Source organism: Lontra canadensis, unplaced genomic scaffold (genome assembly GCF_010015895.1).
Source record: "Lontra canadensis isolate GAN:19392208 unplaced genomic scaffold, GSC_riverotter_1.0 scaffold31, whole genome shotgun sequence".
Taxonomy (NCBI): Eukaryota; Metazoa; Chordata; class Mammalia; order Carnivora; family Mustelidae; genus Lontra; species Lontra canadensis.
The window spans coordinates 13,232,452-13,246,859 of record NW_022631025.1 but is presented as its reverse complement, the minus strand read 5'-3'; the positions used below and the strand labels follow the sequence as shown (position 1 = coordinate 13,246,859).

The window sequence follows — 14,408 nt, the reverse complement described above, 5'->3', positions numbered from 1 at the left end:
AGCCCAATGCAGGGCTCGATCCCAGGACCCTGAGATCATGACCTGAGCCGAAGGTAGAGGCTTTAACCCACTGAGCCACCCAGCCGCCCTGATTCTTGTGGAGTCTTGAACTACTAAGCATGGGACATCAGAATGGCCACGTGGCCTGAACTGCCCCTCATAAACCGGGTATTAAATGGTCCACCAAGTCAGAAGTTTGGGCAAGTAATTAATCATCAAGCAGATCTGCTTTTAAGGGTTGTACAGGAGTGGATGTTTGGAAGCCTTCATTTGTCCTTCAGTGTCCTTCTTTGACACCCACTGCTGCTTCATTTGTCTTAACTTAGCCATGGTCACAAGATAAATAATTGTCAAATCTGGATTTAAGCCAACATCAGATTCACCCAAACATCCATTAGCTGGATAAAACAAAATGTGATATATCCATAAGATAGAATATTAGTCGCCAACAAAAACGAATGAAGTGTTCATTTGTGCTACAACATGGGTGAACCTTGAGCTCATTATGTGAGGGAAGCCAGACAAAAAAGGCAACATAGTGCATGATTCCCTTTATATGAAATGCCCACAACAGACACATCTGCAGAGACAGAAAATAGATTGCTGGTTGCCAGGGGCTTGGTGGGGCAGGGAATGGGAAGTAACTGCTAATGAGTATAGGGTTTCTTTCTGGAATGTTGTAAATATTCCAATATCAGATGGTAGTGATCATGGTGCAGTATCCCAAAATATCAGCAAATATATCCCCAAACCACTGAATCATATACTTTAAAAGGATGGGTTTTATAGCATGTAAATTTTAGCTTAAGAGAATTGTTCTAAAAATTGTAATTAAAACCAAATAATGAAAGGTAGAGATGAATGGCTTCATTAGTTTTTACTCCAGGAAAACGGTTATTTTATCTTTGTTAATCAGCCTGAAATACATACAGAGAATAGTTTTCTGAATTTGGGGAGTAAACCAGACCATTTTCTGTGTATGGGTGTGTGTATTTTCCCCCAAAGGCTATCACACAGAGAGCACTTTAATTTTCCATGGTATTGTTATATTGATCTCTGAGTTCTTGCAAAGTATTAGTGATCCTGCACTAAAACATAAAGCGGGAGGGCAAGTCACAGAAGAGGAAGTATGAATAGCTAAGATAAAACAGATGTCCAGCTTCGCTAAGAGTGAAGTTCATTCATAATTAAATGAACTGAAAAATAGGCCATCACCTCTCCCCCTCTGACTGGCCCAACCTGGAGTGGTAACAAGTGAGGAAGAGAAGCCTCATGCATTACTCATGGAAGCATAAATAGTCACAGCCTTTTAGGAGAACATTCTGGCACTATATATTAAAATTAATAATCTGCATATCCTTTCATGCAGTAGTCTCACCCTTTCTATTCTACCACATAGAAATGAAAGTGTCAGTGCATAAGGATATAATGATAAAGATGTATTTGGCACCTTTGGAGACAAGGTGAAGGTCTATTATTTGGGGAGTTTAATTGTGATAGTTTCATATAATATTTCTTAGCCATCAAAAGGAAAAAAATGAGATCTCTGTATATGCCCCTGGAAATATATTCATGATATATAGCTAAGATAAAAGCAAGATGCAGAGAAATATGGACATTTCATTTATGTAAAACAAAGTAACAAAATGTGGTTTATATGGGCCCTGTGTATTTGTATGTATGTGTATATGATTTTATATGCATGGAAAAGGGTATAAAAAGACGTACCAGATAGGTAGTTTTTGGCTATGTAGCTAGTAAGTAGGGGATGGGGGAGATGTGGGGTAGAAGGAGACAAATGTCAGTTCACAAAAACAAGTGACCCAGCATGAATGATATTAATCCCATTTGTGCTGTCTTATATATGAATATAAAAGATTGAAAAAAGATGCGTGGTGCATTCAGCCAAGTGCTACAAAAGGACAGATGAAAGTAGCAGCATTTCAGAGGATGTTTTCATATTCCCCACAATTTGCTGTATTATTTAAAGTTTGACAAAGGTTATGTATTATTTATATGATCAGAAAAATTGAGAAGCTTTTCAGTGGGGAAAATAGATATTATAACCAATATTTTATTATTATTATTTTTAACTTGAAATACCTTCATTAATTTGTAGGTTCAGAAATTATAATATTTTGGAGAATGGCTGGGATTGGAGATTACCTTTGCTAGACTAGAAGTAAGAGTGTCCAGCTGATTAATAGTATAAATCCCGTATGAGGAAGGGCTGTGTGTAACTCACATCATGGACAATGGTTTCAAAAATCTTAACACTCCACCCCCTGCAATGAAACGGTCTCATCTGAAAATGAGAACCAGTATGTGGTCCTTGTTCTAACATCAGTGTTTTCTTGTATTCTCTTACTCCTTCCTTCTGCTGGACCTGGGGTTTTTGATTTGTAAAGGGCCTGGATTAGGTTAGATGTCTTCTAACTGAATGGAGATCTGTTAAGATCACCTAGGATGAAGTCCATACCAAACATAATGGATCAGAATTTCTGGAACTAGAGCTAAGAAATTCATATAAAAAAAAATCGGGGGGGGGGGGGCGCCCTGGGTGTCTCAGTGGGTTAAGCTGCTGCCTTCGGCTCAGTCATGATCTCAGGGTCCTGGGATCGAGCCCCGCATCTGGCTCTCTGCTCAGCAGGGAGCCTGCTTCCTCCTCTCACTGACTGCCTCTCTGCCTGCTTGTGATCTCTGTCAAATAAATAAATTAGAAAATCTTAAAAAAAAAAAAAATCTGGGGCACCTGGGTGGCTCAGTGGGTTAAAGCCTCTGCCTTTGGCTCGGGTCATGATCCCAGGGTCCTGGGATCTAGCGCCGGTATCCAGCTCTCTGCTTGGTGGGGAGCCTGCTTCCTCCTCTTTCTCTGCCTGCCTCTCTGCCTACTTGTGATCTCTGTCAAATAAATAAATAAAATATTAAAAAAAAAAAAAAAGAATAACCAAGGTCACTCTGCTAGTTAGTGGCTAGTCAACAACTCAAACACAGGTCTTCTGACTCTTAAACAGCATCTCACAAAAAAAAAAAAAAAATCCTTCAAGTCTAGAAGGCTTAAGCATTCCACAAAGTCTCTGTCATATTTAACCATGATTGTTTTAAATGCCTTTACTGTTGCTGCTGCCATACCCTCTTAGACTGAGAAATGGGTTCTCTCCAAAGATCTGTTGCTGCTTTGGTGACTGATGCTCATGATGGATGCACTAGTCTTGCAGTGGTTCCCCAAGATCTGGGGAAGGGAGGAGAGATGTTTTTTTGTTTTTTTTTTTCAGAGTTGTGTGCAGCTAGGTTTGTTGGGGCTTAGCTGGTGTTGTCTGGATACAAGAGAAACTTTTGTTGCTATGATTTCCTATCTTCATGGTGAGTCCTGTGTCAGTCCTTGAGAAGTAAGGAGTTGGATTTTCTGGGTATGTGTTATATTAGTTGATCTGCCCCTACCTATTAATAAGATTTTTCAATGTACAAATAAAATGTAGGTATCAAAAGGAGTTAAAATTTCTATTTTGTTATATAAATTACATTCCAAAAATTATTATCAGTCAAATTAAACCACTTTTATTGAAGGTCTTCTAGCATATTGTGTGTCTCAGAAGAGAAAAATGTGTCCTCTTAATGCTCCGTAGATTCCAGATACCATTTAAAGTTAAAAGTTCATTATATGATAGAGTGCTTTTTTAAAAAAAAAGATTTTATTTATTTATTTATTTGAGAGAGAGAGTGAGAATGGGAAAGAGAGAGCATGAGAGGGGAGGAGTCAGAGGGAGAAGCTCGGGCTCCCTGCTTGGACTCCAGGATCATGACTTGAGCCAAAGGCAGTTGCTTAACCATCTGAGCCACCCAGGTGCCCCAGATAGAATGCTTTTTATTCTCCGATTTATTGTAGAATGTTTGTGTTAAGTAACCTTCTGTGTTACATGTTAATTCTCATAGAGCTGAAAATATAATGTTATCGATTAAATATTCGTTGCCACTGATGAAACCATTGGAAAAATTTATTTTTTCATTTATTTTATACATCCATAACTAGTTTCAATGACTGAAGAAGGAGAGCTGTGTTAGATGTTAGAAAAATTAATTACCACCATTCTGAAACTATTGTTACAACAAATATGGTGGTATGTAGAAGGTCTTTTTTTCTATTCATTTTTTTATTCATTAAATATTTTACATTAAAAACTTATTTTGCCCCAAGCATTTTGATAGCCATTCAAAATTCAAGGATGAACAAAATATCCTTCCCCTTTCCCTAGATCTTGGATTCAGTTGGAGCACTGCTCATATAAACAAAGCACTTTGGTAAAACGTGATAAAGTGACCATAATAAAAGCATATCAAAATGTTCACCTCATTTTTTCACTTCTTCCTCATATAATAAAGTACGATGATCTATTAAAATGCTTTGATATGCTGATGTGCCCTTAGCCACCAAATAAAACATATTTTAATGTTGCCATTGATCCTGTTTGTCCTTTTAAGAAAACACAGTTTATAAAAACGGTGGAAGTTAAATGAATTGCCTGCTACTTCCTAAATATCAGTGTTTTAAAATGGAAAATAATGCATGTAGAATTGTGTATCTATTAGATTTAATAAAATTATTAAAATCCAGATCTATTTCATAATATATTTAGGAATTATGAATGTCAAATTACATGTTGTTCGATTAGCAAAGCCGTTTCAAAAATGCTCTATGGGGTTTTCTCTTCTTTCCTCATTTTTCCTTTATTTCTTGATTTTCTCAGCATCAGGATTCTAGTGATAAAGCGTGCGAGGTGTTAAACAAAAATTTTTCAAAAGTAGGCATAACAACAACAATAACAAAAAAGGGAAAGAAAAGAAAGTCAGAAACCCAGCGTTAACAAAATGCATGTTTAACCAAGTCTGGGAGATCAAGCCAGACTGCACTTGGTAAATACCTTTTGGAGACACTAATACCCAAAGGTTGTGTTTGCTGTTGTGCTTGAAGTTTGCTTTGCGTGGGCTCTAAGACACCAGATGACCAGTAATCTCACTTGCCCTTTCTTCCTCTACTCTCTGTGGGCTCTGCATACACCTCGTTTCCCCCACAGCCTCGCCTGCCCCTGGCCATCCCCCGGCTCCCTCGTCCCCCTCCAGATGTCTGCAGTGGTTAGGATTCAGCGGTTCACACCTTAGCCTGTCAGAAGCTGGCGCCTCCTATGCCCCGTTCTTGCTCATCGCTTCATTTCCCCTGCAAAGGCCCTGCTGACAAGTCTGCCTTGTTAGGGGCAAATCTCAGGGAGCCCAAGGCAGCCAGCGGTTTCCCGTTTGGTTACCTGTCATATCTCCTTAGGTTTTGGTGGTCTGAGACCCCCGCAGTTCTCAACCTCTGCGAGGGTCCTGCCAGGGAGGGCCAGCCGTAGGCCATGCGATTCGTGCGAGGGCTCTTGGACGGAACCTGCAAAGGGTACGCACACATTGGGAAGGTGTGCAATCGTGGTAAATTTTTCCTCAGTTTTGGTTCAGCTTAATTCAACTCCCCTAACATTTATTAAGGCTATGCAAGCTGAGGGAAACCGTGGGGCACTTGAGTTTTATATATATATATATAAAATAAATATATGTATAAAATTATATAATAATATATATTTATATGTGCAGTATTATATATAAATACATATATTAAGTATATATTTTTATATTTATATACATATATACCATTTACATATATATATATATATTATTGAATCAGCCAACACATAAGGCTTGAGTTTTTTAACAGTCCAACACACATGCCTGATTTTTGATCTTCACAACAACCTTGAGAGACAGATGGGTAAATATTTCTTCCATCCCATGGCATTCCATTCATTTATTCAACCATTTAGTCATTCAACAAACTTCTTCGTAAAGAATCTACTCTGCGTTGGTGCTGTTCTCAGAGCAGAGCTAGGGAGAGTAATAAAATACTCTCTTCTGTTCTTCCTCTCCGTGGGCTACCTGTCTTATGAGAGAGCCACAGATTCAGGCCGATAAGACAGAGAGTAAATAAGAGATCAGCAAAAAAGAGCAGAGGGGAGTGTATCTAGTTAGGTGAGTAAGAGGCTGCCCACAAGGGCTGGGCGCTAGAGAAGATGATGTTTATGTGAGGCAGGAAGTAAGAGTTGACCGGGAAAACAAAACACCCCAACATATTTCGCCCCTATTCGATATTCCCCTAAAGCCTTATGAGGTTCTCGTTACTGTCATTGCCTCTGTGGGAGTTTAGACCCAGGTTTAATACAACAAGGAATGAGGCAACGTCAATCAGCAAATACATGGTAAACAGGGGACAGAGCAAACTCCTGTCTGACTCATAGTTGATGCTTCTTTTCATGAAACAATATTATTTCCTAGGAGGAACCAATTCTGTTTTGAAGAAAGCATTGATATTAGAAAAGAAGTGAATTATACAATTGAGATAATTTAATATCATTATAAACCAGAGAACACCATTAAGTTTGAGAATTTTTTCTGAAATACTCCAATATTCTAACTCTGCCATACAAAATAAATGGACTAAAATGTCTGTCTGTATTTTCAATTAGGCATAGTATGTGGTAATTATTATGTGTTTTTTTTTTTATGAAGTATAGGTTCTACTCAAATTTCACTAAAGAAGGAGAGAGTTGAATTTACAGTTGAATTCCATGTTGAAAAACTCTCTTTCCTATCATCTTCTTTTTTTTTTTTTTTTCCTTTTGGGAATCATCAGAGACCTTAAAAGCATATGCTTACCCAACAAAAAGGATGTTTTAAAATCATTTTATTCAATAATGAGAGGAAGTAAAGCCAGTAATAGAATATAAATGCATTCCTCTTGTAGATTTTCCTGGAAAAACATCAGAGACTATGTCACAAAAGGTCACTAAGAAAAAATTACTGAATGGAAAACCATACAGCTAGAAATGACAGCTCTGCCAAACTTTGCTGTATGGCCCTGGACACATCATTTCATCATGGTAAGCCCTTCTGCTTTTTTTTTTTTTATAACAGAGGAAGTGGTCACAATGGTGTTCCAATTTACAAGGTTTTGGTAGACAAATTAATTAACATATAGGAAATAATTTGAAACATAAAATACTATGCATAAGGTACTAAAAAGAAGAATGCTTTTATTTATTATTACAAATTGAATATCTTGTGTATATTAGTAAAGGAGAATGTCTGTTTTAGCAGATACCTAGGAGAAAGAGTTGATAGATGTCTTTGGAAAACCCTGGGTCTTCTCATGGGTGGGTTAGAACAATTCCTGTTACATTGCCTATAGTGTGTTTTAAATACTTCAACATAATATGATATATGGATAGATACATTCAGTGTAACCTACATACTAGAATGGATTATTGGCATTTGAAACATTCTAATTAGGATAGATAGATAACATTTCAAAGTTGCTAATCAGTGTCATATAGCTTTCAATAACAATGGCTTCTAATATCACCATCTCCATCCACAACAGAGTGGGAGAATGTCTCAAATACTTTTCCAGTTGTAAAGATAATATGAGAACCTGGTGATCCAGCCTCCTGATGTTCTTCACAGCAGTGCCCTAGTGCTAGGACTCCTATTTTTCCCATGGCTCATGGGCAGGATAGAGAATGCAACTCATCTAGTCAACTAGATGACTGGCTGATTCTCAAGACTTGTCAAATGGGCCTGAGAACCGTTCATGCCTTGTACTGGTGAATGACTGTGGGATAGAGTTGGAATTTTACCTGCTTTAGAGAGTAAGTTGTTGGAATGTTTTCATACCTTGTTGGTAATAAATCTGTATGTGCAGACTTGTATCTGAGACTTGCTTCTGTTGTAACATCCCACTTGGTATGCTGGAGAAGGAACACATTACTCATTACTAACCTCATTCCCTACCTCTAGAGAAGGGACTAGAAACCAACCAAAAAGAGCCTAATAATTGAGAATGGACAAATCAGCTTAAGTCACTTTACCAAAGCTCTCTTTTTTATATTACTTGGAATATCAACTGATATTTTTCTTATAAATGTACCAAACATCTACTATAAACAGTAGTCTTATGGAAGAGATTATTACTTTGTATGCCACAATGTGAATTCTTACTTGAAAAACTTCCAAGAATATACTTCTTGAAAATACTGTTTCTTCTGAGATACTAGTATGATTCCATCTTTTTATTTATTTTTTTTAATAATGAGAGTCATGTAGCCTAAAAAGAGAGTTTTTTTCTTTAGTGTACTGAAAACTTTTTAGTTCGATATTTGATTATATGTCCTCTGGGTTTCATGTTAGATTTCTTCCTTGATGTGGTTCTGATTTATAAATTTTAATCAAATTGCTCTTATTTTATTATTGCTGTGGGTTTTCATTTTTTTATTTTTAAAAAATCTTTTAAAGATTTATTTATTTAGGAAGGTGATAGTGAGGGGGGTGGGGCAGAGGGAAAAGTCAGAACAGACGTCTTCAGTAGACTCTGTGCTGAGTATGGAGCCTGACTTTGGGCGCCGTCTCACAATCCTGAGATGATCAGGACCCAAGCTGAAACCAAAGTTGGATGCTTAACCAACCGTGTCACCCAGGAGCCCCTACTTTATTTCTTATCTTAAATTCTTCACATTACATGGATTAGAATTATAAACATATACTTAAAAACGAATTTAAACATAATCTAACTATCTAGCTGTGTTGGAGGGATGAGACAAACTCAGGGCCCTCCTCCTCCTCCACCATTTTAACTCTTCTTCTGTCATATAATACAGATTTCAAACAGCATGACTGGTGTAGGAGAACCTTGCAACATGAAAGAGATGAACTTTCTCTAGAAACCTATTTTCTCTTTTTTTAAAATTCCAGTTAATTAAGATACAATGTTATATTAGTTTCAGGTGGACAATATAGTGATTCAGTACCTCCATACAGCACCCAGTGTTCATCACAAGTGTACTCTTAATCCCCATCACCTGTGTCACCTATCCCCCCGGTCCGCCTCCCCTCTGGTAACCACCAGTTTGTTCTCTATAGTTAAGAGTCTGTTTCTTAATTTGTCTCTCTTTTCCCCCCTTTGTTTCTTTTGTTTCCTACATTCCACATATTAGTGAAATCAGCTGGTATTTGTCTTTCTCTGACTTATTTCCCTTATCTTTGTACTTTCTTCCATCCATGTCATTGTAAATGGCAAGATTCCATTCTTTTTCGTGGCTGAATAATATACCATAAACTATCTATACTGCATCTTCTTTATCCATTCATCTCTTTTTGGACACTTGGGCTGCTTCTGTAAATTGACTATTGTAAATAATGCTGGGTGCATGTATGCCTTTGAATTAGTGTTTTTGTATTCTTTGGGTAAATATCCACCAATGCCATTGTTATATCGTAGGGTAGTTCTGTTTTTACCTTTTTGAGGAATCTCCATACTGTTTTCCACAATGGCTGTACCAGTTTGCATTCCTACCAACAGTACAGGAGTGTTCCTTTTTTCACTATCCTGCCGACACTTGATGTTTCTTGTGTTTTTTATTTTAGCCATTCCGATAGGTGTGAGGTGATATTTCATTATAGTTTTGATTTGGATTTCCCTGATGGCAAGTGATGATGGACATCTTTTCAAGTGTCTCTTGGTCATTTGTATGTCTTCCAAGCTATTTTTGTAGTAAACAATTGAGAGTTCAGAAAAATTAGTGAACATTAGAAGCAACAATAGGAAAGTAACATTTTTAATAAGCTGTACACTGTGGGAAAGCAGAAAGTGTGCACATTTTCAATAAGGAATTTCATTTAATGCATATTTATAGTTAATAAGTGGTTTCCTCAAACAATATCAGAATAAAAGTGCTCATTATATGTCTTTTACAAATGTCTATAATATTTAACACCCAGTCTTTCTAAATTTTCTGTGCTTTCAACAAATTATTTTTAAATCAGTAACATAGTTTTCTATCCCCATCACTTCCACCCTTCCCACTTCTGAGATAATGATAAATACTTAATCAAACACAAGAAGTGCAAAAGAAGGCTTGACGCCATTTTGAAACACGGGCTATTTGCCTTTAGGTGCTGAAACCCTTCCTTGCAGAAAGTCAAGAACTTTCCTTCAAATGGGTTAAACCTACTGCTTGGTTAGCACTAATTTCCAACATCTTTGAAGTAGTTAGTGGCCCAATTTGCTTCTTTAACATTTATTTCCTTTGTACCCAATATCTTTGAGGTTTAAAATTAGGATTAATTTCCTAATCTTCACGTTGTAGTGCTTATCATCCCTCTCATCAGTCTAATTTGAGTTAATTAGAATCTATAGTTAGTTCTCAACCCATGTTACAGTAGAACAATTGGAAAAAGAGGCACAGACACAATTACGTTGCTTTCTTGTCTGGAGGAGACAGAAAGCCAGTGGGGCTTCCCTTATTAGGTTAATATCTACCTGACTTCAAAATGTTCCGGGGATACAAATAGCAACGGAACCACTGTGCCTTCTACCCCCCCATCCCTCCTTGCCTGGCCCTCCCCCTTACAATCCAATTAATTCGAAGGTGATGGAAGAAGAGACATGTTCTACATGCCAGAGTGACAACGTTCATTACAGGATCCACAGAATGATAGATGTCGATGGCTTTGGGTAAATTCATGCTTTTACTTTTAAAAATAATTTCTCTCTTTGTCACGTTTTATCAAACCACCCCTCAAATCAGCCTGAAAAAAGTCTCTTGCCTGAATAATCTCTTTTGATGACCACAATGGCTTGGTAAACATGAGAATTAAATAAATATGCAATGTTGTGGGCCCATCGCCTCCAGTTGATAAGCTGGGAGTTATGGTGTGGTTTGATACTCCAAAAGGAAATTTCACATTTTAGTATAGGTAGCAATGCCAACTTTTGCTGTAAATGTTATACATTGCCTTCTTCAAATCTGATGTGTCTGGAATTAGTCCTGGTCTGAAATGCAAGGAACAAATGAGCTATTTATAAAAACATCAAAAGAGAGGCATAATATTTGGTATAATTGTGTATACACAGCATTTATTGTATTCAAGTGAACTCTCAGCCTTCAATTCAATAGTTAAATATTAGTAACTGTTAAGAATATTATCAGTCTGAATGGGTCATTAATGTTTAACACATTAAGATTTTTAAAATACGTAGGTTCCAACAATATTTCTTGTACATGTAGAAAGATCTAAAACCCACTCCTTAAGAAAATTCTAGTTGAAAATCACTAGGAACCATTAGAACATGAATAAATGTAAAACAAATGAAAAACAGGTTTTAAGGTACCAAGATCAGGTGGTAGGGAAACAAAATAAATGTCAGCTACTTAAGAAATCTACATTGAATAAGAAACTACTAATACTCTTTCAAAAGGGATATTAAGGAATTATCTTAAAGATATTCTCCTCAGAGTCCTGTAGATTCCTAAAAGTATTAGCCACGTTTTTTTTCTTATCCTTAAATAAAATACATAGCATGAAAACAGTGTTTATTATTAGCTAAAAATAGATTTAATTGACTCTAATGTCAACTTGTTTCTCAAAGGTAGCTATTATTGTCAGAATATTTTCAAGGGAGAACATTCGTCTCCCTTGAAGGAAAACAATGGCTAATGGAGATAAATTGTATGAAACTAAAATTATAAATAAATTAGATTGGGGGGATACCACATTGCCATTTATTTTTAGCTCTTTTAAAACATAGAAATTAAGTAACACAAGATGATGAAATATTTTTATTAGAAATAAAAATTCTGATTGAATTTAGAAACCAAAATTGTGGTTAAATTTTTTCCTGTTAGTACAATTTCCTTTTATTTTATTACAATCTGTTCTTAGCCTATAAATGTGACGTTCATTTTTAGTTGCAGTGTTTCTTTTTATGGGGCTGCCTCATGAGCTGTAGGAACTATAGTTTTATTTGCAAGTGGAAAATAAGGAAATTCAATTCCATTTCCTTGGTTGTGAAATGAGAACAGTACACTCCTATCTTTCCACATCTCCTTTGAAGATACTGATAAAAATATATGTGAAAGTTGGGAAAATAATAGAACCTTTGGCAAATGTAAGATGATACCAGAATTATCTCACCTGGAAAGATCAACACACCCTACTTGGATGATTTGAGCAGCAAACAATTTTCTGAGCATGTATTTTATAATATCGCATGTTGTAATATTTCATCTGAAGCAAATCCACAGAGTTAGCTCACCCATATGCTGTCTTTGTGCCATTTAGAAAAAAAAAAAAAGCCCCATTTTCCAGATAAATGCAGGCCCTTCCCAGGGTCATCACTTGGTGGGTGAGTGTGGGCTGGATCTTTTAGTTAGGAGACCTTGTGTTGTGAACAACCTTTATAACTGTACGTGTGATGCAGCAAACGTGCTTTAATTTCAAAACTCATGTTTTCAGTAAAAAAGAACTAACCTTAGGGGTGCCTGGCTGTCTCAATCGGTAAAGCATGCAACTCTTGATCTAGGGTAGTGAGTTCAAGCCCCATGTTGGGCATTGAGCCTACTAAAAAACAAACAGACAAAAACCTTAGAGTCTGAACACTTACTAACAACTGAAATGGCCTCACATATAGAAACTTAGGCCCCATGTGGTTAGATTAGCTGTGGCTCTATTAAAAGGAATATACTAAAAAATATGTGTGTAAAACTTAGTGAAAGATTTATTGGATATGCTCAAAAATATGTGTAGTAATAATTGGCCACAGATTTTATAAACTGCAAAGACTGTTAAGTTGTAATTGCTATTTATAATGTAGATCAGCACAGTTCCATTGAAAATAAAATTTGAGCCATGTTTGTAATTTATAATTTTTCTATCAGCTACATAAAAATATTAAAACTGGTAAATTAAAAGAAGTTCTAGTCATGTATTTTCTTTAACATACTATATCCTAAATATTATTAATCCAACCTGTAAACAATATACAGTACTATTTTTTAAATTTTTTCCCTTTTCCTCATGGTGCTTCTGAAACCCCGTGTATTTTTACACTTACAGCAAATCACAGTTCAAAAGACTAAATTTTCATCAGAAACTACTTCATCTGTATTCAGATTTCATAAAATTTACAGTTGTGGGGGTATAGCTCAGTGGTAGAGCATTTGACTGCATAAAATTTACAGTTGACCAAGTTGTCCCAAGGATATTTGACGTTTTTTAAGAGTACAATGAAGAGACCGGTTCTTTGGTCAGACTAGCTGTATTTCCAGGCTCAGCACCCACGTGTGGTCTGTGTCCACATGTGGACAGCATGGCTGAATTACGTAGCTACAGTAAAAATTTTCAAGTATGTGTTTCTTAATCAACAGATACACTTCTGGATACTTTAAAGGTATGGCATCTGAATTCATAACAAACTTTTAACATTTAATATTCAAATAAAGACCTAAGTCACCAATCAAATCGAAAAAAGTAATAATTTAATGAAATACATAGGTTTATTTAAAAGATTTGTAGAGAAATAGATGTCTATTTTGTTGAAATGGTAGTTTCCTATACTTGCTTATCAATTTACCTGCAGCCATCATTTTTCCACGAAATGATTTCTATCTGTAAGAACGATGCTCGCAATTTTTTATTTAAAAAATGAATAACTGAAATGTTGACTACGTAAAAAAAAAAAAAAAAAGATGTATTTTTCTACACATCTTCTAACTTGGGACTTCCTGACTTTCAAAGAAGAAAGGAGCTATTTCAGTTCATTTTTTTTTTTTTTTTAATTAATGAGAGTGGCCATTCCACGTAGAGGAAGGATTTGGAGAAGACAGGTTTGATTCTTAACACTACTTTTTTTCTTTTTAAGTTGCAACTTGGAAAATGAAACTTTGAACAAAATTCTGAATAGTCACACTCAGCTATTCTCTTTCCTAGTCGCTGGAACCATGTAAGAATTGTGAAGATTTACCAAGCATTTTTTTTTAATCCATCTTTACTGCAAATTGTATTTTATTTTTTATTTTTTAATTTTAATTTTTAAAAAATTTTATTTTTTCAGTGTTCCTTGATTCATCGTTTTTTGTTTGTTTGTTTTTTATTTTTATTTATTTATTTATTTTTTAAGATTTTATTTATTTATTTGACAGAGATCACAAGTAGGCAGAGAAGCAGGCAGAGAGAGAGGAGGAAGCAGACTCCCTGCTGAGCAGAGAGCCCGATTCGGGACTTGATCCCAGGACCCTGGGATCATGACCTGAGCCAAAGGCAGAGGCTTTAACCCACTGAGCCACCCAGGTGCCCCTGTTTGTTTGTTTTTTAAAGATTTTATTTATTTATTTGACAGAGATCACAAGTAGGCAGAGAGATCACAAGTAGGGCATGGGGAGCAGGCTCCCTGCTAAGCAGAGAACCTGATGTGGGGCTTGATCCCAGGTCCTGGGATCATGACCTGAGCAGAAGGCAGAGGCTTTAACCCATTAAGCCACCCAGGCACCCCC

At 36.3% G+C, this 14,408-nt stretch overlaps 1 protein-coding gene across 1 annotated transcript in view; it reads left to right on the top strand.

Annotated features, from left to right (window-relative positions):
* Window positions 1-6,893: 6,893 nt before the first annotated feature.
* Window positions 6,894-14,408, top strand: part of ALDH1A1 (aldehyde dehydrogenase 1 family member A1) — a 93,296-nt gene continuing 85,781 nt past the window's right edge. The window contains exon 1 of the mRNA XM_032866635.1: window positions 6,894-6,962. Coding sequence (XP_032722526.1) covers window positions 6,909-6,962 — 54 coding nt within the window. The 5' untranslated portion in view covers window positions 6,894-6,908. The remainder of the gene's footprint in view (window positions 6,963-14,408) is intronic.